Source organism: Pteropus alecto, unplaced genomic scaffold, assembly GCF_000325575.1.
Source record: "Pteropus alecto unplaced genomic scaffold, ASM32557v1 scaffold88, whole genome shotgun sequence".
Lineage (NCBI taxonomy): Eukaryota > Metazoa > Chordata > Mammalia > Chiroptera > Pteropodidae > Pteropus > Pteropus alecto.
This window is the reverse complement of record NW_006494611.1, coordinates 12,715,902-12,741,927: the sequence shown is the minus strand read 5'-3', so window position 1 is coordinate 12,741,927 and position 26,026 is coordinate 12,715,902. Positions and strand designations below refer to the sequence as shown.

General features: G+C 41.1%; 1 protein-coding gene across 2 annotated transcripts in view; it reads right to left on the bottom strand.

The window, feature by feature from the left end:
* Positions 1-23,195, bottom strand: part of ALDH18A1 (aldehyde dehydrogenase 18 family member A1) — a 36,069-nt gene extending 12,874 nt beyond the window's left edge. Inside the window, exons 1-11 of one of the 2 annotated variants that reach the window (XM_006925932.3) lie at positions 22,969-23,195; positions 19,976-20,091; positions 12,597-12,811; positions 10,687-10,836; positions 10,495-10,599; positions 7,471-7,623; positions 6,946-7,036; positions 3,725-3,849; positions 2,828-2,972; positions 2,077-2,150; positions 787-880 (exon numbers count right to left, since the gene is read on the bottom strand). In XM_006925932.3, the coding sequence (XP_006925994.1) occupies positions 787-880; positions 2,077-2,150; positions 2,828-2,972; positions 3,725-3,849; positions 6,946-7,036; positions 7,471-7,623; positions 10,495-10,599; positions 10,687-10,836; positions 12,597-12,811; positions 19,976-20,063 (1,240 nt within the window). In that variant the 5' untranslated portion in view covers positions 20,064-20,091; positions 22,969-23,195. Of the gene's footprint in view, positions 1-786; positions 881-2,076; positions 2,151-2,827; positions 2,973-3,724; positions 3,850-6,945; positions 7,037-7,464; positions 7,624-10,494; positions 10,600-10,686; positions 10,837-12,596; positions 12,812-19,975; positions 20,092-22,968 lie in introns of both variants that reach the window. The other variant, XM_006925931.3, reaches the window with a different exon arrangement.
* Positions 23,196-26,026: the final 2,831 nt, after the last annotated feature.

The following is a 26,026-nucleotide window of genomic DNA, read 5'->3' as shown; positions in this document are numbered from 1 at the left end:
GGAGAGAAAGATGAGGGCTTCGACTTAACTCTACATATTTAGTTGTCTGCAAAGTGAGTTCAGCCACATCACTCACTCTACCATCAGCTCCTCAAGGACACTCTGGATGGCACCTGTTGCTATCTCTGGGCAGACTATGTACTGGTTTCTTCACTAGGAGATAAGCTGTCTCTCATCACAGACTGCACAAACTATTTCTACAACAATTTACATGCAGTCATTCTGGGTTTGAATCCCACATCTGTCACTGGCTATATGGGTGGTAGGCATGTGACAACTTCTTTGAGCTTCAGTTTCCTCCTCTGTAAAATTGGATAATAAATAATAGCTACCTCATAGATACTATGTCATAAAGATAAAGATCCTGTCTGTTAGGCCCTTAGCACAATACCTGGCAACATAGAAAGGCCTCAATAAATGTTAGCTGCTGTTAGATAAATGTCTAAAATACTGAGGTCCTCAAGTTTTTTTCCTGTTTGTCCAGAAATTACCATAATGGCCATGGATCTTGACCTGTGGGGAATAAAAAAAGTCCCTTTGGGGGGTTGTACTGGGAAAAGGGGTAGAGGTAGTTATGTAAACATTGAAAGAGCCCAATGAACACTAACCACCAACCCTCAATAAACAGAATGCATAATATACAATTTCTTCTATAACAACCTTGACTTCAGGCAGATTATGATACAAGAATTATGAGTAAAACAAAGAATAAAGACCAAAACAAAACCCTTTTCCTGATTCTCTGTCTGGAGTCCACAACACTGACTCCAAACTGCTGGTATTTACCCTCTGCCTCCTCCAAGTCTTTTTTGTTGGCTAACAGGATCGCATCGCGTTGGTCCGTCAGCAGATCAGCCAGATGATGAATAATCTCTGCTCTCTAGGAAGAAAGGTAAAACATTAAACAAACAAGCAAACACATTAATCCAAAAAGAATGCACGCCTGCTCTTTTAAATCTACCTTCTGAGTGTGCCAGGCCTTGCTCCTAAATTCAAGGTTATCGGTAACTGAAATTTTACTTCATATCATTCATTTTCCACCACTGCTCCTCTCATTTTTTCCTTCCTCTCTCACTGCTAATCTCCCGATCTCTTCTTATTTCTCTTCCTCTTTAACCACTCCTAATTATTATGATAAGCAAACTGCGGCCCAGTGGTGGGGGAGGGGGCATGATGAATTATACAATCATGAGACAGGGCCAGCATTTTGAATCATATGATACACACATTTCTACACATTTAATATCATTAGCTGTATACAGTTCATTTCCCAGGTAAGTTTTTGCATCTAGTTTTTCTTTTTTTGACAATTACTTATTTTCTTTTTTTGACGATTAATGAATTGAAAGGGGAAAAACCAAGTCCTGGATGCCTGCGAAGACCCCAACCTCTACCCACCTAGATTAGGAAATGTGAGTAGTCAGCATGATGGTTACTGAAGGTATAAAAGTGGTTTAACAGAGAGAGAAGCTAGGCTCTTCTTTTGTTCTTCTTTCTCTACTTGTAGTTATTTTATATTCTCTTTTCCTTTCTCAGGCCAAAGTACTCCTTAGAAGAAACCTGTACACATCACTCTTGAACCCATCCATAACAACTCAACCCTTCGGAAGCCAGCCCCCAGCTCCCACATGACCTCTCCGCATTTTCAGCTTCGTGTCTGCTACGGTGACTGATTCACTGTAGACAAGGCAGGGCTTTGACTCAGGAGCAGGCTCATTAGCTTCCATCTTAGGGGTTGGTTAGGTGACTGGGATGGATTGGATGAGTAATTTTCCTACATTTCCATGCCTAGTTTGTGGCAGGATTAGAGCGCCTCCTCGGTCTCATCATTTTCATGATGTTTTTGATCAAAACATCATAGTGATGAAAAGCTACCTTAAGCATCAGCTTACAAGAGTCAACAGGGAAAATAAAATTTAGAAAAAGTAAAAAGGCAGAACAAATCTGAATGGTAACTTGGATAACTCTGGGGGACATGAGGAATAACAAGGGAGACGGCAGGCCTGACTATGTATTCTACACCTCACAGCATGACTCACTCTGAAAACTAAGCAAACGATTAGCTAGGGCAGTTACCTGCTCCGGTTCCAAAGTGGCCAACATCCTTCCTCCTGACCGAGCCATTTCTCCCTGCTGCTCAACAGTAGGGCCTGCCAGAACATTTGCAAACATCAGATCATGGTCAGCTTAGTTCCCGGTCCCTATCTCAGCACATACACAGGCTCACCACATGCATGGACTGTACATCTGGTGTCTTGGTGTCCTTGTTGCACAAACAGAGATCACTCTGGCCAATAAAATGGCTAAAAAATATACCAGATTAACTCAGGCATAAACACAGGAAACTTATCTGTATTTCTAGGGTAAACAACATAACTTATGTCTTTAGAGATCTTTTCAATTCCACTTTGGCTATTTTCTAATGTGTTTGGATTTCGGAATGTCGATTATAATGCAATTCTATCTTTGTGGGCACTTGAAAGCACATAGCATACATCTTATACATCTTTGCATTTCTAGTGTTTATTAGTACCTGGAATCCAGCATGGACCTTGCAAATGTTTCTTGAGAAAATGGTTGCTTATATTCTTTAACTTAGTAATTTTAGAGAGACTAGAAGGCCTAGTTAGGCATGTTAAATTTTCCAAATGCAAATCAAAATCCAGTTTTACAAACAGTGTTCAAAACAATACTGTATTTTATAACATAAGCGCATTAATTTGTGATCCCTGTTCCCACAGTGAGAACTCAGTCTTCAGCCCATTCCAGGCCATGGCATCACTAGCTGTCATCCACAGACCACGGGACTCCACGAAGAATTACTTACCTGCAGGCTTTACTTCGGAAAAGAAGGTGCCAACTTTCTTTCCTTCCACAATATCTGTGATGACGTGCCCAGACACCTTTGGGTGGGTTCCATTGGCAATAACCACAGAAGTGCCACCTTGCAAAGCCCAGAGGGCCGCTTTCACCTAATGTGAGAGGTGGGATCCAAAGATGAGATTCAAACCTTTGCAGGCTCTAGTCACCCGCACTTTTAACTTGCAAAAAAGATATAAAATATAATGTGATAATGAGCAATTAAGTATATATAGTAACGTTCTGAACAGCTCAGAAGCTCTGAAAACACACTCAGCCCATGTACTCTTCCAGCCCAACCTTGGCGAGTGTTGCCTAAAGATGACCCAGTGTGTTCAGTGTGTTCTCTCTCCAAGACTCTAAACCAGGACTCACATTTCTACATTTGACTTATTGTGTCTCAACTCAGTGTTTAGTCTGTTGTTTGACCAGAGTCTGAAGCTGAGTACTTTTAGCTTTTGTAAATGGGGCTTATTTTCATCTCTGCCATTGCTACATATGACACTGTACATTAAGGGTATAAGTTCTTAGAACAATTACTGGGAGAGAAGAATTTTTGAAAGATTTCATCAAGAAATATTTTGAGTTGGCAACATGAGGAGATTTAAGAATTATGAAAAATATACAGACCTTGTCCCTGAGTTCATAATATGAACACACTTTTTATATAATGTTAATAAAAATATATATGCAGATATGACTAAATACAGGTACACAATATGCATTCAGTATTTAGACATGTATGTATGTAAGAGTGTACGTGCCTAGTATCTAAACCATTATTCCCCAATTACAAAAGTAAAAATGATAAAATATTATCTTGGTTTTATAATTGTTACAGGTAGTACAGGTACCAGATTCTTACCTTGGCTTCCATGCCACCCAGTCCCACTCTCGACTTGGTTCCAAATGTCACAGACTGCTGATCTCCGGGATAAAATATATCAATGAGCTTTGCATCATCAGACCCTGGGGGGCTGTCAAAGAGGCCTAAAGAGTAAACAAGAGTCGATAATACTGCTTTAATGGAAGTGAGTATCCCCCAAGACAGGCCTCCCAGACACCTGCCAACCACTCTGACCTTGACTTATCCGGATAGATTCTGCTGTTCCACCAGCTCTAACCAGAAAGAGAATGAGGGATCCCTGGGGTCCACCCACATTGGAAAACAGATCCAGGGGGACTCACCTTACATACTTTTATAACCGGGCTTATTAAATGGATGTTTGCCAGCATCAGAGCATGGGTACACCCTTGGCACAGAATTTATTAGCCTTGCCCACAGTCTACCAGGAAATTGTTCTCACCTCAGCCATTGCTACTTATGATGATGAACTTTAAGGACGTTAACTGAAAAAGATGAGTGGCTATTGCAGAAATAATACAGCAGGCATATACTGTTTAATGTGACTGTTTCTGAAGGGATGAAATGTGACAGGTTCTCATTAACTCTCACAGTACCCTAATTATCTGCCCCCATATTATGGGTGAGCCACTGAGAAGGTCAGGCTGAGTCAGCAGAAGAGCGAATGACTACTGCATTCAGTCTAGATTTATCACCACAAAGCCTATTTCCCTTTTATAACTGAGTGACATAAAAGTTACATGAAATGTTACATGCATACAATCCAAGATTTAAAATCCTCACAATTTTACTTTGAGCAAGTCGGAGTCTTGGAAAGGGAAAAGAGGGGCCTGAGAAAATAAGAGTCCCGGTCAAGGCCAAAGGGAGGAACAACCCCTGGTTGGGATTGGCTAAAGGACATTTAGGGAAGTGATGCTTTTGGTATGAAGTTACTGCTTTTCTTGTGCTAAAATATACCCCTTTGCTCCATTACTACAAATCTTTAACACAGCCCTGCTATACACATCCTCTCCAGGAGAGTACGGGAGTCAGAAGCCAGAGGAAATCGTGTCCAGCACAAAAGAAGGCAGCGTGAACCACGTGCGGCAGTTAGAGGGAGAAAAGGAACCTCTCGGAGCCTCTGTCAACCTCGACCCAGCCCTCCACAGCTCCCAGGATTTAGGGTGAGTTCTTCTCAGAAGGCACTGTGTATTGAGGTCACGGCCTTGGATTCTGAGGCTGTTTTGGTCTCATATAATAAATATTATGGGCAAGGTTGGACAATTCTAAGCAATACATTCTCCAGAGATGTCAAAAGGTTCCCAGCATTCTGATATTTTGCCTACTTCTCTTTTTCCTTAATGGCAGCCTCTCAAACCCAAGAGCAGTGTTAAAAGTCTGATATTGTTCTAATAATCAACATTCAGTAGATAACCAAAGAGTTAAGAGCACAAGGCCACTGCTGGCCAATTTTGGTGTTTGAGAATGCATTAAAATTGTTTTACTAGAATCTAGTTCAAATTGAGCTCATGTATTGATCTCTCAAATTCACATCCTTTACCTTGACAGGCAGTACAGGAGAGAGGGAAGTGTGCAGATTTTTTAACTGAAAGGAGATTTAAAACTGGCCTCTGCCAAGTACTAGCTGTGTGACTTTGGCTATACCATTTAACTGATGTGAATTTAATTTTTAATTTCTTCGACTGAACAATTGCGCTAACCTACCTACTTTGCATGGTCGCTACAAGGATTAAGTAAATTGACATTTATAAAGCACCTAGCACAGTTTTTACACACAGCAGAAATTTAATATAAAATCTGTTGATTAACCAAAATGCCTTCTTCTCCAGGTGGGTCACTCTTACCCCAAATTAGCCATTCTTATCCTGAGATTTGAAGTTTACAGTGGATAAACATGGCTCTAGGCCTTCTTACAGGTAAAGACACTGACATGTAAGTATGATCTCTCTGACCTTCCACATGGGCAAGGAACTGATCGATCCATCTCTTGTTGTCCCTGCCTTCACCAGGCAGTCTCTATCCTTACCTCATACTGCTAGAGTACAAACTGGAGAACAAGTCCTGCCACGTTAACCTGCCTTGGGGATGGGCAGGGAACTAAACGGTTTTTCTCACCTCCTGGGAATGTATAGGGGTCTTTGGGGATCTTGTAGGTTTGGTCTATTTTTGAGATAGCTACCATATATATTCCTTATGGGACAAATGTAAATAGGAAGAGCTTTAAAAAGTGAGAAGAGTGAATGGAGAGTCAAACTGGAGCCAAGAGGGGCCCCTCCATAAGAAAGGGGAAAAGGACTAGAGTAACATATAAGAACACAGTAGCCATACAGTCTGGATTTTCTGTAGTGACTCCAATTTAAAATAATCCGTCTCATGAATTACCTTAAAAACTGAAAGTGATCGAAAACACAATGATGTATCACTTCACACCCACTAGGATGGCTATAATCAAACAGCAGATAACAAGAGGTATGTGTTGGTGAAGATGTGGAGAAACTGGAGCCCTCATACATTGCTAGTGGGAATGTAAAATAGTACATCTTTATGTCACTAAGGAAATGGTTTTACATGGTTAAATGGTATACGTAGTTTGGAAAATAGTCTGGCACTTCTTTAAAAGGCTAAATGTAGACAGTTAACCATATGATCTAACAATTCTACTCCTAGGTAAAATAAAAAAAATGTTCACACAAATACTTGCACCTGAATGTTCAAAGCAGCATTAGTGTATGACTTCATTTACATAAAATGTCCAGAACAGGCAAATCAATAGAGACAATGTAGACTGGAGGTTGCGTAGGGCTGGAGAATTTGTGGGGAAGTGAGGAGTTACTTCCAAGGGGTATGAGGTTTCTTGTTGGGGTGTTAAAAATGTTCTAAAATTGTGGTGAGGGTTGAACAACTACATTAAAATACTAAAAATCATTGAATTGTAAACTTTAAACAGGTGAATGGTATGATATGTGAATTATTTCTCCACAAAGCTGTTACAAAGAAGGAAACTAAAGTGCCTGGAAATGATGACGTTTCAGCATTTAAACTGCATCTCCCAGACTCCCCCACCTTCTTCTGAATCATAAAAACTCTTTGTCAGACCACATGGTTCAGAAAATAATGGCCCACAGTAACAAAAGATCAGGACTCAAAGAAGGAAACTCATGTGCTCATACACATAGTATTTAAAACAAAGGCTGGATAAAGGAAAAGACATAACTTTGTACCTTCTACATCTGAAAGAACAATCAAGAGGTCAGTTTTCATTTCCACGGCCAGACGGGCAGCCAGGCTATCATTATCTTTAACACTAATAACCTGGAATGCAGGTAAAAAGTCATAAGTGAATGAGCTATACAGTTCAAAAAGAAGTTCACAGAAGCATTCAGTTAGGCTCTGGCAGGCAAAATTAATGACCCTGAGTAAGTAGATAACAACTTTTCCAGGCCCCTTCTGCCTACATAACACCATGCCTACTGGCAACCCCCCTTTCCAAACATGCACCCTTCTATCCACTGACATGCATAAGCCATGCTCATAGCACCATCTTAAAGCACTATCACATCTCATCCTGTTGGAAAAAAAAAAAAACGCTGACTTCAAAGAGTTTATGTAGCTTGCCCACAATACCGCATTCTTTCCCAATTTCTTCATCTTGTTAGTGCCAAACTCCTGGTGTCAGTACATGCAGCAGAGCGTGGCATTAGTATCTCCATATGCTCAACCCTTAGGAATACTTCACCCACATTTACCCCCTGGAGATCACTATTGGGCTCAGCTGGGGGGACAACAGCATCATTTGTGTTGATAATAGGGACGATGTTCATTCGGAGGAGCTCATGAAGTGTCCCATTGAGGTTCCGTCGCTTCTGCTCATCGTGGAAATCCAAATTTGTCACCAAAATCTAAACGAGTTAAACAGATTAAAAACACAGGAAGGAGGAAAATGATAAACTTCCCAGGAACAGCATACAAAAGACGCTAAGACCGGAGGAGTTAAACTTTAGGCTTCTGAGAAATGTTATCCACTTCTTTCAGAGATGGGAAAAAGGTGAGAACCCCTTAGAAGATTTAAAAATGCTCAAAACTTCTTGCAAACTTACTTTAATCCTCGGAGAGCACCCAGATCTCAGTTCTCTCATAAGAAAATTAATGTCTCTACTTTAGAGGGGTACTGGTGAAAATAAAGACTGCCATTAATTTCTAAATAGCATCTGACTAAGAGTCTGAAATATCTGGCAGATGAGTGAATGAATCGTTTACCCTGCTTGGAAAAGTGATGAGACAAAACGGAACAGGGCTGTGTTGTTCCTGCTCTGCAACCAACCGCTACCAGCATTAACGAAGACTGTGTGAGCGTGTGAGATTATTCTGAGAGATTTATGGAGGGAAATCCTTAGTCACAAACTGGAAGAAGGGCTAGACATAACTTAGTTCAGGGGAGGGGGTGAACATATGCTGCTGAAAGGCAGAGTGGAGAGCTGGGTGTGGTAGCTGTTATCAGCCCTGCTCCCTTGCTTGAATCTGAGTATTTGGCAATGTTTAGCAGGAGAGAAAGGTAAATGGAGATGACAGCAAGAAACCAAATGGAAACAAATCCTGACACTCATGAATAAATGGTTTACGGAAATCTCTCTGATATTCAAGTTAGAGGATTCCTGTGGTGTAGGGCAGGCCAAAGCAGGAAGGTTGGAGGCAGACTATCAAGAAGGAACGTAGTGAAACAGAGTAGCAATGGCTACGCCCTGAACTTGGGTCTGGATATGGTAACTGAGAAGATAATGACAGCCTGAATGACATATACAATGTGGGTGAAGACAAAATAGTAACACGGCTAAGGGAAATAATTCACTCACTTATTCAATAAAAAATTTATCGAGTACTTCTGAAATGCCAGGCCCTGTCCTAGCTGCTGGGATGGAGAATAAAAATGTTGATAGTTTGAGGAAGATGGAATGGGGCACATTTTTGTAAGGACACATTATGAACTTCTTTTCAGAAAAGTTTAGTCCTGTAGAAACAGGACTGAGTCAAAGATGAATGTATAGATTTTAGTCCTGGTGGTGAAAGGTCGAACAATAAAAATAAACGTGTGTGTAGGAGAGGCAAGTAGGAGGAATAAAAGTCCAGTGAAAATATCTGTTGCTCAAACAATTTAACAAACAAGAGGCCAGAGATAAGAACCCTAAGAGAAAAGATGTGCTTGGAGAAGGGCAGTGTGTTAACGCAAATTCATTTCAAAACAAGTTGCTGCACTTAAGTCTTTAACCTGAAAAACAACTTAGTGGAGACTGCCAGAAGCCACTGAAAAGGTCTTCAAAAGAGACCTTTTTTCAGATGAGGAGACTGAGGCATATAAAGGTTAGTAATGAAAACAAGGATAAGGTACAAAGGGCAAAAATTTCCTATAGGTGAGATCACTGGGGAAGGCAAAGAAGGAGAGAAGGGGCCCATGGATGGATGCTTGCTAGAAGCTGAAGGGGGCGGAGCTCTTTCCTAACGTTATTAATAAAAATAGTAGCTGATGAGCACTAACTTTAACACAGCTTTCATTAAAACAAACCAACCAAAAAACTTCAAAAAGCGTAAAAGCTGGGAAAAGGCAAAACAAAAATGCAGTTCCTGGACCTAAGTTTACTCATTAGACTCTAGGCACTTGTAAAAATTAAGGATGAAAACTGTCAATGGATAGTGGCAGAGAAGAGAACTGATTATTAATAAAAGGTGAAAGATCAAGATTTTCATTATATTTATGCTAACAGAAAAAAAAAATCTAAGATTACACAGAGTGGGGTCCCTGCCTCTCTGCTTCAGCTCACTTTTTCAAGGACGCTATGGCATAATACTAGAACATTACTGTAACAACTGTGAAAATGATGGAGAAACAGAGTGATAGGAAATGGCAGAGCAAAACCTGAAAGTATGTATATAAAATAACATTTGTGGAAATGGATCAGAGGCAGAATAAGAGTTTGAGAATAATAACTTGGGGAGTTAAATTTTTTTTCTGGTGTTTTGTGATATTCAGATCTTTCTTTTTAGTGTATAGTTGTTTAGTTGATTAAAAATACAATTTAAAAAATTCTCAAAATTTAGGTAAAAAAGAAATGATATAGAAAGATGGTTCTAGAATATTCAGGGGTAAATACTAAAAATGTATAAGTTTCCTGAGGACTGGCACCATGGCTGATTTGTTTACTACAGTATCCCCAATGCTTAACAGGCTCCTTGGCACACCACGGGTGCTCAATAAATATTTGTTGAATGAATGAAAAACCAACCAACCACCAGCATTCCTCTTTCCTTTCAGTGCTTAATAGATACGTATTAGCTAAGGCAACCAGGTGCAAAGTGAAGCAAGCAACCTGAATTTAAAGATGCCAATGAAAGACACTTTCCTATCTTCAGGAGAAGTATTAGTTCTTGTAGTATAAGTACTTGTAGTAGTACTAAGAGTTATTAGTATAACAACAAGAGCTGATACTTTTTGAGTGTACTACGTACCAGACACCTCATTAAATGCTTTTCATGTATTTTCTCGTTAAGCCCTTCCAAAAACCCTCTGAAATAGGCACTAATATCCTCATTTTTCAGATGAGGAGACTGAGGCATATAAAGGTTAGACTTAAAGACTTTCTCCAGATCTCCCAAGGAGCAAGTGGTGAAGCCAAGACTATCTCCTAGCAGTCTATCTCCACAGCCCTGCTCACAATCCCCTTGCTCCATGGGAATCACCCTCAGGGGTTGCATACACTTTGCAAAGGCCAGCCTCTCACCTGGGCAGCACAGATGCTGTACTGGGTAAACATGGCTTCATACAAGGCCATCAGTCCACTTTGTCCAGCGGCTGCACAGGCTCGGGCTTCTAAGACAGGAATCGCCTGTAACACACCAACAGACAAGGCATGCTTGGAGTAAGGAACAGAGGCTTGAGGATCTATTACAGGGGATGGGGAAGCAGATCTCACCATCTCTTTCAGCTGGTTCTGCCCTGAGTGCAGGGCCTGCCGCACACTCTGAGACAGAAGGATCTCATGGCGCAAGCGTTGCCTGCCAAAGGCTACGGCTCCACTGGTTACCAGCATCATCTCTCGGCCTTGGTTCTGTAGCACTGACACCTGACATTGAGGAAGGAAAAGGTATCACTAGTTACTTGCAATATCTCTTTCCTCTCTTCACAAGAAACTCAGGTAGGGTGTACAATTGAGTGGCTCCCAAATGCTGGCTTATGGACCAGCACTGGGCTAGCCCTAGAAAAGTCACCAAGGTTGCTTGGTAAAAATACAGATTCCTGGGGGGTTATTTTCTAATTTTTTGTACATTTGGAACAGTGACAATAAGTGATCCTCCATAAAAAATACAGATTTCTATATGCTGACTCAAATCTGGGAAGTAGGTGGCAGACAGAATTCAGAAGTTTATAACAAGGAATTCTGGTGGCATCCATAGGTCTTGATGGTATCTGCTGGAGTCTGATATCTGCAGAAGGCCTAGTTACAGGAAACAGAGCCCAGAAAAGAAGTCTGGAGCTAGGAGTCGCGACATAAATTTAGCAGATGGCTCAAATTCTAAGACATGAACTGGGGAGATGAGGCTGTTTCTCGGGCATGTGTGATCCCTATGGGCTAGGCCAGGGACAGATGCTGACCCTGTTCTGCTCTGTCTGCCCAGAAACAGCTATGGTCACTTTGTTTCCTACCTTGGACAGATCCACATATTGTCTAAGGTGGGTTTTGTGCGACAATGGCAGAACTGAGTAGTTGAGACAAAGAACATATGGCCGATAAAGCCTAAAATATTTATCATCTGCCCTTTAACCGAACGAGTTTGCTGATCCTTGCTCTTGGCAAAGATTAAGAGTAGTGGATTTGTGGTATGATGTTTAAAGTCCAAAATTCCCATTGTCAACTCCCAAGGTCAGTTTCTTTACTGATAATCTGTGTGGTCAGCCTGCCTTGACTGCATGGCCATGGGAGCATTAAACCCCCACTAGAAACTTCTGCTCTGAGCCCTTCCAAAGTCAACATTCCTTGCACAGATCTCTTGTGATTCAATCTGGAGACGGACTGTGGTCCCTGTCTCCACATAAAGACCCCAGGGGGCTTGTGCATAGGGACTTGTCTCTCAGAATCCCTCCAATGTTTGTTTGCACTCTCTCTCTTGCTGCCTTGTATCCTTTGCCTTTAAATGAAAGCCTTATGTGGGTATTCGCTGTGGAGTCTGGTGAGTCCTTTTAAATATCTGGATTTGGGAAATCTTTGCAATGTAGTTCTTATTTATTTCAAGATTATTGGGCTAATTAAAAAAGGCCCAGCAAAACTGGGCGGGGGGGATGGGGAAACCTCAATATTTACACACATCCATCTGGGTTCTCAATCCTGACTACATATTAGAGTCTCTTGGGGAACTTTATAAACATGGGTGCTTGAATCCCATCTCATAGATATAATATTAAATAGTTGAGTGTGAAGCCTAGGCATCTCTAGGTCCTCAGATAATTTTAATGTGCAGCCAGGATTAAGAAACACTGATGTGTGTGTGTGTGTGTGTGTATATATCTCAATGTTTATAGCTCCTCATCACTAAGAAGCCTAAGGGATGAACTGCATATATATATAGCATATTTATACATATAGCTCCTCATCACTAAGAAGCCTAAGGGATGAACTGCATGAGATCAACTCTACTCCTTGACATCCCCTTTGCTTGCCTTGGGATGCTGTTTCCCACTGGCATCTTTATTGGGAAAGAGAGTTTTCAGACTGAATTAAATGTCTTGCACTCAAATCAGGAATATTTGTACAAACCGATAAGCCTGTACTGACAGTTTAAAAACACTTGTATTTTAGTTCAGCAAATTTTCCATTTGGGCCATTACCTGTTCAACAATAGATGCCAAGCGTCCCAGTGCTAGGCCACATTCATCCCCTCGGGTCACCACAGCACTTCCGAGTTTCACCACGATTCTCTTAGCATGTTTCAGCTCACTGCGGTGGGCAAAAGACTTGCCATGTGCACGACTGAGGGGTACAGTGATAAAGGGGATGTTGCTCCAAGAACGAACATGTCTGATGGCTAAAGGCTGGACAGGATCTACAGCCCCCAAACAAAGTCAAATGTGAAAGAAAGAATTAAAGAAAGAGAGAGAAAGAGAGAGAGAGAGAGGAGAAAGAAAGAAAAAACAATATATTTTCTCATTAAAAAGATATATGCACAATATATCTTTAGCCACCAAAAAATAGCTTTATCATTTTGAGTAAAACCAGTATATCAAAAGCCATATTTAGCATGTTCTTATTTCAGTATTGTGTGGAGTTTATATCTACTACACAGGTCACAGGTATACTCAAACGCTGCTGGTGAAGACTGTAAATGAAACCATATTTCCTGAAGACAAGTGTTGGCAAAATATAGCAAAAGCCTAAAAATGTGCACACCTTTTGATCCAGCAAATGCATGTTTAGAAATTTATTCTAAGAAAGTAGTCGGAAATTGAAACAGAGATTCATCAGGTTATTTATCAGTGCTACAATAGGAAAAATCAGCAAACAATCAGCAAACATCCAAAAGCAGGAAAGATTAATAAACATTTTTAGAATTTTTAACAACATAGGAAAATGCTCATGTTTTTGTTTCATAGACATGTCCAAATGCATAGAAAAAAGATGAAAATATATCAAAACGTTAATATTTTATCTCTTGATGGGATTATGGGTGATTTAATTCTCTTCTTTATTCCTATGTTTTCCAAATTTATGCAATAAAAATGCATTGCTTTCATAATAAAAAAAAAAGTAACCTTTTAAAGTAATCACACCACTATTAAAAGAGAGTCTGATTAGCAAAGATAATTAAGAGCAAAGTAATTGGTATGAGTAATAAAAAATTATAACTAATCTACCTATAAAGTTTATCTCTGACATGGCAGTATGGATCCAGATGGCTGTAATAATGATATAATACACTGGATAGGTTTCTGAAGGAATGAATGTTGGAGTCAGATATGTTGGAGTCAGATACTTTCTATCCCTTTGGACATCTACCCCTAAGCAAACTTTTCCTGATTCTTTTTTCTTCCAACACTGTATAAGATTTCTAGGGAGGCAAAACAAAACAAAATAACAAACAAAACAAAAAGCTGAAAATATATCTGCATAAAGCCAAAATGAGTAAGAGCCAAATGTCAGGCAATGAATCCCTTCGCCAATTCTCATGGGTCCAATTATTCCCACCCTTATCTCACAAATTAAGAGATTTCTCGTTTTAGCAGGGTACACTGACACGTCAGAAGACCACATTTCCCAAACTTTCATGCTCAGATATACATGGACATGACATGTGACTAAGTTCCAGTTAATGAGGTACACATAAAAATGTTATGCGAGACTTCTAGGAATATCCTTAAACAGAAAAGTGCTTCCTGAGTGAGATCTGAATCCATGGCTGTCTGATTTCAAGCTGCCACCAGCCACTTTTACTTGTGTCAATTCACGGCTATTATTTGTTCCTAGGTAAATTAAGGTTCACCATCTCAGAGCCCTCCCATTACTCTCTATACGTAGAACCATTCTGACTCTTAGAATCTCTTCTCCTTCTGACCCAATTTTATGTTACCTATTGATGCCTTTTGACTGAAATTACATTAAATGTGGACAAAAAAATGTAAAAAAAAGGAAAAGTGCTCCTTCTTCCCTTCATCCATCCTGCTGCTTGGAACATGGGTATAAAGGCTGGAGCTCAAACATCTATTTTAGACTACAAAAAAACACACTAAGAACTGTGAAGCAAAAGAATGTGGAAGCCTGATCATTTCACATACTACTCTGGAACCCCTGGACTGCCTCCCTTCTTTTAGGCCCCCAGACTTCTCTCAGGAGAAAGAGAAACAGATTTCTATCCTGTTTGAGCTATCAGTTTTGGATTTTTTGTTCTACCCATCTGACCTAATTGTAACGGACACAGAAGGAGATGAGTGAACAGGCAGAGTGGCAGGCAAAGACTGGACAGGAGTGAAGAAGTTGTCTGTGAACAAGAGTTGTTGACAGGTCATCTCACTCACAGCAAATGGACTTTGGCTTGGTGGGATTCCCTGATCGTGAGAAGTGAGAGAAGATGGGCAACACAGGTTCTCAGCAGGACTAAACTTTAGGCATTCCCCACCCCAAGAGTTTTTTTAATCCGTTAAACACTCTCTTTTAAAATTTTATTAGTTTCAAGTATATAATACATTTGTTTGACATTTATATAGTTTATAAAATGATACCCCTAATTGCTCTTTCTCTCCTCTGGCTCTCCACCTAGCCATCACATTAATACTAACTGCATTCCCTAAGCCATGCTCCCCATTCCCATGACCATCTATCAACTACTAATCTGTATTTCTTTAACCCTTCATCCCATTCTCACGGCCCCTCAACCCCTCTCCCCTTTGGCCATCATCAGATTGTCCTCTATATTTGTGAATCTGTTTTTGCTTAGTTTGTTCTTTTTATTCCTTAGATTCTGCATATAAGTGAAATCATATGGTATTTATCTTTCTCTGTCTGACTTGTTTCACTCAGCATAATAACCTCTAGGTCCATTCATGTTGTTGCAGATGGTAGGATCCAAGAGTTCTTTATGTATCATTACAGGCATTAACAAATAGTCGAATGAATTGCTAAAGGCAAGCATTCCAAGCCACCTTTGGACGATTCTTCTAATATTGTACTATTATAGAATAGCTTCCTTCACTTGTATAAACCATTATTACTTCCCTTTATAGATTTCTCGGAATTTCTCTAGACCCACTGCCTCTATCTTCTGACCACTACCTCCTCTAACTATAATCTGGCTTCTATCCTTTTTCTCTATGCTGTACCACTGGTGGATAAAGAGGGCAGAATCTTATTCTTGTGGACCAGATTGCCGCGTGTTCTTCCTGCTTCCTTCACGTACAAATCGTAGAAAGAACATTTCTAATGAAGTGGTAAAAAAAATCCTTCCTTCCCTCTCTTAAATAACAAATTTTTAAAGTGACTATGTTTCAAGTTTGTTGGGAGATTACATGGTCTTTTTTTTATAACAGGCTCACACGCCAGTTCCTGGCAGAAGTTGCTTAGTAAGTCTATCATCTGGGACAGAAATGGTGCTTCGCACCCTTGCTAGACTCACAGGTGGGTTGTCTCTTTCTGCAAGAGGAGTCCCAGGGACTAAAGGACTGGTTTGTTCTTGGGGCTAAGTTCCATGGAGGGCTACCTTTCTTCATTAGGTTCATCATTACTGGTACCCTGGCTCAGTATACAGGGATATTATCCTAAGCAATATATATATATATCTAAGTCTAAGCTTGAAAGCTGTATATATAACAGTTCTGGCCTCACTGACCTGACACAGAGAGGTAATAGAGGGAGAGACTTACTCCCTTGGCGTATGGACCTGGGATGATCATCAGTGGCTGTCTGCAGAGCAAGGAGCTACACCAAAGTGTCACTATGACAGCTCTCAAGACTAGGCCTGCTGGCCATTTTTCTCTCCTGTCCACTGAAGGGCTTGTCTTGTTCTGGAAGTGTGCTAAACATGGGTGGGGCAGCCTGAGAGTGCAACTAAGGGACATAGGTATGGCATGCACGTCAGTCCAGGTGGTCAAATGACAGAAATCGATCAGAATGTAGCAGGGTAGGTAAGCACAAATAAGACTCCTGATGCAGTCTGTATCAGGAGAAGGTGGCTCGGCTCAGTGCCAGGCACTCAAAGGTCACTCTGGAGATTGGCAACTGCGTCAGAGCAGCTCAGGGCTGACAAGGTGCAAGAGGAGGCTACAATTATGAACAAGGTTCAAGCTCAGTCACGTCAGTAGGCTAGAGCACCAACAACAGTTCTATGGGATCCAGGCTTTTTTTTCAACAATGTTTTCACCCTCCCAGACTAACCCTACCTTTCTTGGGGGGCATTTTTAATATTCTGCAGTGCATTATACTTTTAAGGGTCCATACTGAGGACTGAGAAGGCCTTGATGAATTAGGAAAACTCCGATGTTTCTAGATGGGTAATCTCTTCCCATCTTCTAAGGAATCTTTAGGCTCTAAGTCCCAAAGAAAAGCCATTTCCACCTAGTAAGTCTGAGAGGCTACCAAGGTATCATGTGCTGCGGTGGCGATGGTGGGTAAGGCTGTCCATGTTCTGCAAAGGTGCCACGGGTCATAACTCCAATAAAGGAGAAGCCTTTCCCTTTCAGCATCAGAGTCCTTATGCTTTGCAATCAATGAGGCTGTGTTCCAGGCCTGAGCAAGGACAGACTATGACAGGATTTCCATCTCCCTTCCTGGCCTCCCACTTCCCTCTATTGTTTGTATCTATGTGATTTTTCACTTTGCCTTTAATTTCTTTTCCTCTCTTCTGCTTATTATGGTAAGCGAACACAGAGCTCCAGACTCCAGAAAAATATGGATACAAAAATAGGAAAATAAATCTAGGAACAAGATCAGAAAGTACCTCTTTCTGTGAGTGAGGTTACTGAGAACAAACAACAATGTCAACAATAAAGATACTGAAGCAAATACTTATTATATACCAGGAGCTGTGTTACCTATTCATTCTCCTTTGCAGGGCAGATGACAGGTAAAACAACAAGTGTAGGCTCTGGCGCCAGACTGCAAAGGTTGGAATCTCAACTCTTCCACTTACTTGCTATTACCTCAGCTACCTCATAAAGTTGTTTTGGGGGATGAAAAGAGTCAGAGTACAAGCAGGGATTGGCAAAAAGTAAACACTCAGGTATTAGCCAGTATTATAAAAAGTGTTAACTATCACTATTATCATCATCGTTGTCACCTTACTGAATTCTTTTAAGCCTCCCGACTTAGGAACTATTATGAATTATTGTTGTTGTTGTTATTATTATTATTAGCCTCATTTTATAAATAAGAAAACTGAGGCCCAGAGAACTCGAGTAACTTATCAACATTACCAGTTGCAAAAATACCCACAATGCTTGAACCATCTCCCATCAATAGGTAGCGTCTATTTTCCCGCACTCTGAATCTGGGGTGGCCCCATGACTTGCTTTGACCAATGCACTGTAGCGGGAGTAATACTGTATAAATTCTAAGCTTAGGCCTCAAGAGGCCTTGCAGCTTCCATGCTTTCTGTTCTTGGGAACCTGCAAGCATCACGTAAAGAAGCCACGGATAGCCTGCTGGAGGATAATAGACCATGTGGAACAGAGATGATCCATCATCTAAGCAGAGGTGCCCTGGACCTCAACGATCAGCCCTGAGCCAATGTGAGAACACAGACATAGAACTACTCTGAAGCTGAACCTGGTCCAAAATGCCAATTCATAGAATTGTGACTTAAATTCAGAGGTGTTGTTACTAAGTTACTTACTAAGTAGCAGAATTAGTTTTCAAATCCAGGAAGCCTAGTTTCAGACACTGAACTCTTCTTTATATGAATGAGTGAACCCTTACATTCTTCTTTACATGAATGATAAATTACTCCAGATGATAATAAACTTGATTATTTGATTAGTTGATAAGCAAGTCCCCTTTTGGTAAGGCTTGGAGATAGACTATTGATAAGATTTAGGTGTCATCAAGGAGATAGCCAATTCAAAACAAAATAAATAGCCTTTCAACAAATGGTGTTAGAACTAGATATCCCCAGGCAAAAAAACCTAACTATCACACCTTATATAAAAATTAACTCAAAATGACCATGGACCTAAGTGTAAAACTATAAAACTTTTAGAAAAAAACCATACAAGAAAATCTCAGAATCTAGGACTATACAAAGAATTCTAAGGTTTGACCCCAAAAGTACAATTCATAAAAGGAAAAACAGATAAACTGGATTTCATCAAAATAAAAAGAAAAATTTCCTCTGTGAAAGACCCTGTTAAGAGAACAACAAGCTACAAACTGGAACACGTTTTCAAACAACATATCTGACCAAGGATTAGTATCTAAAACATAGAAAGAACTCTCTAAACTCAACAGTAAAAAATCAAACAATCCAATTAAAAATGAGCAAAGGACATTTCCCTGAAGAAGATATACAGATGGAAAATAAGTGCATGAAAAGATGTTTAACATCATTAGCCATTAGGGAAAAGCTAGTTAAAATCGCAATGAGATATCATTACATAACTATTAGAATGAATAAAATAAAAAAGGGTGACATCATCAAATTTTGGTGAGGATAAAGAGAAAGTGGATCGCTCATCCACTACTGGTGTGAATATAAAATGGTATAGCCACTCTACATAAACAGTTTCGCAGTTTCTTATTAAACTACCATATGACCCAGCAGTTGAACTCTTGGCATTTACCCCGGACAAATGAAAACTATGTACAAATAAAATCCTGTACATGAATGTTCATAGTGGCCCTTTTCTTAATAGTCAAAAAAATGGAAACAACCATTGCCCTTCAATGAGTGAATGGTTACACGGTGGTATACCCATACCATTAAATACTCTTCAGTAATAAAAAGGAACCAACTTTACACACAACTTGGATGAGTCTCCAGAGAATTATGCTGAGTTAAAAAAAAGTCATTCCCAATGATCACAGACTGTATGATGCCATTTATATATAATTTTTGGGATGACAAAATTATAAAAATGGAGAGCAGAGTAGAGGTTGCCAAGGGTGAGGGACAGGGAGGAGGGACAGGGAGGAGGGACAGAGAGGAGGAGGAGGATGGCCAGAAAGGAGAAACCCGAAGGGTCCTGTGGTGATGGAAATGTTCTTATCTCGACGCTCTCAACATCAACATCCTGCTTGAGATATTGGGAGAACTAGGTAAAGGGTATAAGGACTGTCTCTGTCTTAGTTTTTTAAAACTTCAAGTGAAACTACAATTATCTCGAAATTAAATACTTAATAACAATAAAGTAATAAAAACACCTGTAAAAATTTGGGGGGAATGAATATAGGTAACACTTTATTTTTTAAAAATGTTTTTAATTTTGAGTTAATTTATTTGACATACAGAAAGTTATAAAAAATTAATGTATACAACTTGATGAGTTTGGGGATAGGTATACATGTGTGAAACCATCACCAGATTCTATGCCATAAACCCATCTATTACGTCCAAAAGTTTCATTTTACTGATCAATACAAACACTAGAACATTTCACCAATGGGCTGTTTCCTTGCTTATTGTCTACCCAATTCTGCTAAATTACTTTTTACCCCTCCTTTAAAATCTTGTTTGAAACACACTCCGACCAAACTTCCCACATACTTTTAAGTTTCCTATGGTACATACTAGATCTGGAGAGAGCTGTACATGGGGCCCGGAGCAGGAGACGCTGGTTGAAGGGCTGAAACCCAGAGCGGAAGACTTGACTCAACATGTTGTGATGTGGTCAATGATCAAAGTACCTGCAGGATGCATTTTTAAAAAAACGAATAATGAAAAATACTACACAATTCATTTTATTTTCCTCCACTGTCCCACACTCAGAGTGAAAACTTAACCCTCCTGCTCTAAACTCCTCTGTATTAGGGAAACTCTCACTTCCTCTGAAGAGAGGAAAAAAACAAACAAACAAATGGCTCCTTACCAGCCTCCAACTCTACCCCTCTTTTCCTAGACCACCTTAGTTTTTATGCAAGCAAATGGCAACTAAGGATTATGAATGTTGAGTGACAAAAAACTTTAAGGTATAGTGTTTATACATTGATATTAAATCTTTAGTACAATTCTTATACCATTAGGGAGTCTCCAACGGATCAAAAACATATCCAACATCCAACAACGGCCATCTCCGCCTACCTGCTATCTCCCTGCAACAGAACTCTGAAACCACATATTTGATTTGTCAGCATGATCCTTGCTAACTCAAGAAGAGGAAAGGTCAGCAGCTGCTGCCATGTCTTTCTTCCTACCATCCACAGAAATCTGAAGCATACTCTTGCATCCCTGGGACAGAGTCACAATGCCTGACAATGGCTGGCATTTTAAATGACTGTAGGCACATCCCATGGAGGATGAATACACCGCTAAAAACTTCAGAGTTGAGAACATGGTGGTTGTGGGCATTTTCCCACTCTAGGTCAAACTTGAGGCTTCAGACAAAGAATAGTTTATTTCACAAAAAGGTAAAGGGCTCTATCCTATACATATACAGAGAATAAGCCATTCATTATTGCAGCTCTTATGCTACAGGGACATTGCTGTTTTTACAAAATAAGAAAAATTCTGCACCTTCTTTGCCTGTGGGCCTCCTCTTAATTTTTGCTCTGTGCTTGATGGACATATTCCAATGCTCTTAAACATGCTTCAAAAGACTAGCATTTAGCCCCAGAGTGAAGAGAAACAGGAGTGGCATGTACTGTTCAATTTATTCTGCGCAAAGTCAGAGAAAGGGGAGAGAAGAGATTGGCAGGATACATCTGTTGTGAACACTTTCTATATGTGATAGAAAGTGTTAAGTGCTGTCCTTGTTGATGCCAGTGTTTGTGAAGTGTCTGGAAGATCCCAAGAGAAAACTATCTGCTTAAAACTGAAGCATGATAGGAGTCTATGGTCTACGTTTGATGCTTGTATAAATTCCTTCAGCAATTGTTGCTAAAAAATTATTTAAATGTGAATTCTCCAAAATACCCATAGAAGAGCCAAAAGGGTAAAATAATCAATTATCGACATTAAAATTCTAGTTCCATCATCTTTATAAACGTTCCCCATCAACTCTAGCATTAAATATAATCCTACAGGTTAGTTTTTAATTGGTTCATGTGTTACTGTTGCGTTTCCCAAGTGGATTATAAACTTCCCACTGACAGCATAGTAAATAGGATGGGGAACGTGAACTTCGGAGTTAGAAAGATTTGGGTTGGAGCTCTGCACTTGCTAGCTTTGTGCCTTCATCTTTCTAAGCCTTGGTTTCTTCATTAGTAAACCAAGGACAATAACAGTAAGAACCTCATGAGATTATTGTGAAAATTAAATGAGACAATACATGGAATGCCTTGGTACAACAGATGCTCAGTAAATGTCAGTTTTCCTTCTTCTGTCTCTTGGATGCTAATGATATCTTATAGCTATTTCTTTATTTCCTTCAGGACCTGTCAAAGGCACAAAGAATTCAATAAAAATTCTCTGATGGATATGAAAATAATCACGTTACACTTATTGACTGTTTACTCCTCTCTTATCTAAGAGTAGCTGAAAGCTCCGAATGTTAAAAATCATTAAGTTATTAGGCTGGAGACTGACCTAGGAACCAAGCCTCCTGTCCTCTCCCCTTACATCGCCTCTAACTGACCCCTTCCTTACTGCAATGGATGACAGTTCATCCTGCCAAAGTTTATTACAGCCTCAAAAAGCAAGACAGCTGATTCCAGGGAGCAAATGGGTTATGTGTGTTTGTGCGTGTGTCTATACTCAATGTCATCAGGTGAAAAAAGTTTCCATGTTTTGACTCAGGACATTTATCAAGTACCTCTTTATATGTTCTAAACAGAAAGTCCTTATCTTACTGATTTGGATGAAGAACTGAACTTTAGTCCCAACAAACTTCACCGAGAAACGCAAGCTCGGTTATGGTTCACTTAAAGACAAAGACTCGATGATAAATCTAACCGCCTCATCGAGAGCAAGGGATAACAATGGGAGAGGGGGAGATCTGGCAGCGCCCTGATGTGCCAGGAACTATTCACAGACCTTATGCCATACTGCAAAAGGCGGTCGAGCGCGGATTCTCCGGCTGCGGGGGGGATGGTTTTGAGAACAGGATCACGAAAGCCAGACAGGTCGGGCCGTAGGGAACTGTACACACAGGGCCTTGAGAGTCAGCGTGAGGCCAATTATAAACCACGGTAAAACATCAAAACCAGGCAGGTGCATTGCAAGCTGGATCCGGACTCCCGTACCGAGAAAGGGTCCGCCGACTCTTCAAGCCTCCACCTGAACCAATTCCTTCACTTGGGTGTACACATGGGCGGCCAGAAAGGTCGGGTGCTCGAAGTCCCCGCAGACCTTGGAGCCCCCGCACCCCGGCATATAGATCGCGCCGGGGCCGTGCAACGAGCCCTGGGAGGTCCAGCCCGCCGCCATCCCTCGGCGCGCGCCCATGCCCACTCGTGGATCCAACCCCGGGATACCTGGCTCCTCCTCGGGCAGCGCCCGGGCAGCCCCCACCGTCGCCCGCGGCCCGGCGCGCACGCCTTCCCTCGCCTCGGCCCCGGCGCCGCATCAGCCCCAGCAGAGGCGCCGGCGCCTCGCCATCCCCGCGGTCCCCTCCCCCCGCCGCGTACCTGCTTCAGCACCGCCGCCACCGCTACCGCAGGGCCCCGACGCCCAGCCCAGAGTACACGCGGGTGAGATTCTGGCGCCGGATTACTCTCCTTTTTCTTCCGTCCACGTCCCGAAAGATGACGTTACGTCAGCGGCGTAGGAGTAAAGCCAGGGCGCGGGGCCTCCGCTGTTGACGTGGGGCTAGGGGCCGACCCAGAGCTGCGCCACGGCAACCGCGTAGGCGCCTTCTGAGAATCCGGTCCTCGCTCCACGTGGCGAGCCCCGCCCACTGAGGCCCGGGCAGACGCCGGGAGGCGGGGCTCGAGTTCTCTTGCAGGTCCACGTCCCAGGAGGGGCCTAAGGGAGTGTCCAAGAGCCGACCCATTGGGCCTTCCAAGGAGGCAGAAAAGATCCCTCAGCTGCCGATTGAACTCAGCAGGTGTGTTTTTCAGTGTTGATCAATATATCCCAGGCACACCTTGAAAATAGGTTGAATCAATGTACAATTAATTATCTACAGACCCACACTCTCTGCAAACTTCTAATGTTTAAGTGGGAAAATTTTGGCACTGCGATTAAATGATTTGCCCCCTAATCGTCTAGCGGTTTCAGACCCCAAGGGTCCCAGCCCAGCTCTCATTCGGCAAGAGTACTGGTGAGAATATCGCACTTAAAAAGTTATATTCAGTCCCAGACAATTGGAACTATTCCAAAGGTGAATAAGGATCCATCCTTAACATTAGAGCTCAGTCTCCTCTCCTCTCCTACTTGCTGTGTATTGCTCAAAGGGCACGTTCCTGCACAGGCACAGACATAGCGCTAGGTGTAGCACTCGAGTGTAGGTCCGTGACAAAGAGGGGCTCGTGCGCCTCTTCAGTAGTAGTTCCTGAGAACATTGCTGTGCCTATTTATTCATTTCTTCATTCATTCAACATTGGCTACTTTACTGCCAGGCATTCCCTAGGTGTGGAGGAAGACATCATCCTCCCCCTAGTTGAGTTCACAGCCTTATGGGAGAGATGAGTATGTGAACAAATGATTACAACACTATGTGATTATTTCTAGAGGAGAGGGTGCCCAGGGACCCAGGCAAGGCTTTTAGAAGAGAGTAGACATTCCAGTTGTGCTTTGAGTAGTTCACCTAGAAGAGGGAGCAGGATCATATGAGGAAGAGGGAATGGAATGTACAGAGGCATGAGACACGTGACAGGAGAGGAGTTTGGTCGGGAGCCACCCTGCATAAAGATTTCTGTGTCATGCTAAAGATTTTGAATTTTATCATCCTCAAAGATAGAGAACCATGACTTTTAAAGTCCTGGGATGCCATGATGTGATTTATGTGTAAGAAATCAGTAACCAGATTTACAAGCTGGGAGGCTGGTTAGCCTATTGCAAAGTCAAAGTAAGAAATGTGCTGGAAAAAGGTTTCCAGCAGGGGGAATGGGGAGCACCAATGAGAGAGGGCTGACAGCAACTACTGTTTGAAAGTGGAAGGGTGAGAGAAGAGGGGTAACTGCAAAGCCAGTGGTGCTGCAATTCAGTGAGTTAGGAAATAGATGAGGGGAGCAGTTCTTTTGAATAAAGGATGAAAACACCAAACATGTTAAGTTTTGAGCACTTTGAGTTTGAAGAAGAGTGGGGGATACAAAAGAAATAAAACTGTCCTCTAGTTTCATTTGGTACTTCAGCTTTTTTTCTCATCATGATCTTAGAACAAATGAGGTAACTGTGGGTATAGCTAATGTGTTCTGAACCCACACATCACCTTATGGTGATTATTCATCTGCCTTCTCTGTTAGAATATTAGCTTTTAAGAGCAGGGAAGTATATTCCTGGCATGTAATAGACACAATAAATATTTGACAAATGAATTAATTCTTTTGGGCTTAGTTTTCTTAAGAAATGGGCTAATAACACTGTCCTTGTCTATTCTATATACTTGTCTATAGGGTTGTTAAGAGGATCAAATATGAAAATCCTTTACATTGTCCAAACATTTTATTACTGTTATTTTACTTTCATTACTATTTTACTATTAATATTCTACTTTAATAAAGAGAAAGGAGTGGGATATGACTATGGATTGGGAAAAACCAAATACCAGAATTATCAGCTAGTTGCCTTTCCACAGAAATCAAGGAAATGATTTACCAATGGTATCTTTCCTGCATGAGTTTTAAGCGATTTTTTTATTTTTATTTTTGATTGGAGGGATTTAACTTTTGTTTCAGGAAGTGGAAGTAGGACTGGATATGACCAGAAAGTAATGTAAGAAGTGTACTATTTAGAATTAAACTATAAAAATGCAGGATTGAGGACTGCTTCTTTACATGCTGTAGAGTACTGGGTTTACGTTTTTTTAGTCGCAAGTTCTTTGTTAGTAACAGACTTATTCAAACAAGGGAATTTATTAGAAGGAGTCTTCAAGAGCAGGAGGGAAAATTGGATCTCATAAGAGGTGAGTACAAGGAACTGGAAGCTAGGAACCAAGACTATCCCCCATCTCTGGGTTTCTTATTTACACGTATCTCTGCACACCTGCTTTTTTTCCCCCTTCCTTTTAAGAGAGACTCTTCATTAGTGAACATTTGGTGGAGAATGGCTTCCTCAGCCCTAAAATATCCTTAGAGCTTACTCCCAACTACCTTCTAGACTTGGTCCCAGTTTCAACGTCCTAGAGATATAATCTTACCAGCATAACTTGGTCCAGAACTCCATTTTTGGTCAACAGTGGCAGGGAGTGGAAGGGGCACTCAGGTGAACACCAAGGCTGGGCCCACCCCTTCGACAGAGTGCTGAGTGATGGGAATTCTTAGAGAAAAGGGGTTAGGCTAGATTGATAGATATATTACATGAGTTGGCAATGATAGGACAAACACTTAAATGAAACCAGTTTCAGCTACACTATGCAACATCACTTTATAGTTTCACAAACTAGGCTGTATATCAGAAGCACTAGGAAAGCTTTTTAAAAATACAGATTCTTAGAGCCCCCACTTCCCACCAGTGAATCAGAATCTCTAATGGCATGGCCCAGGAATCAGCATTTTTATAAAGCACCCCCCACCAATTATTGAT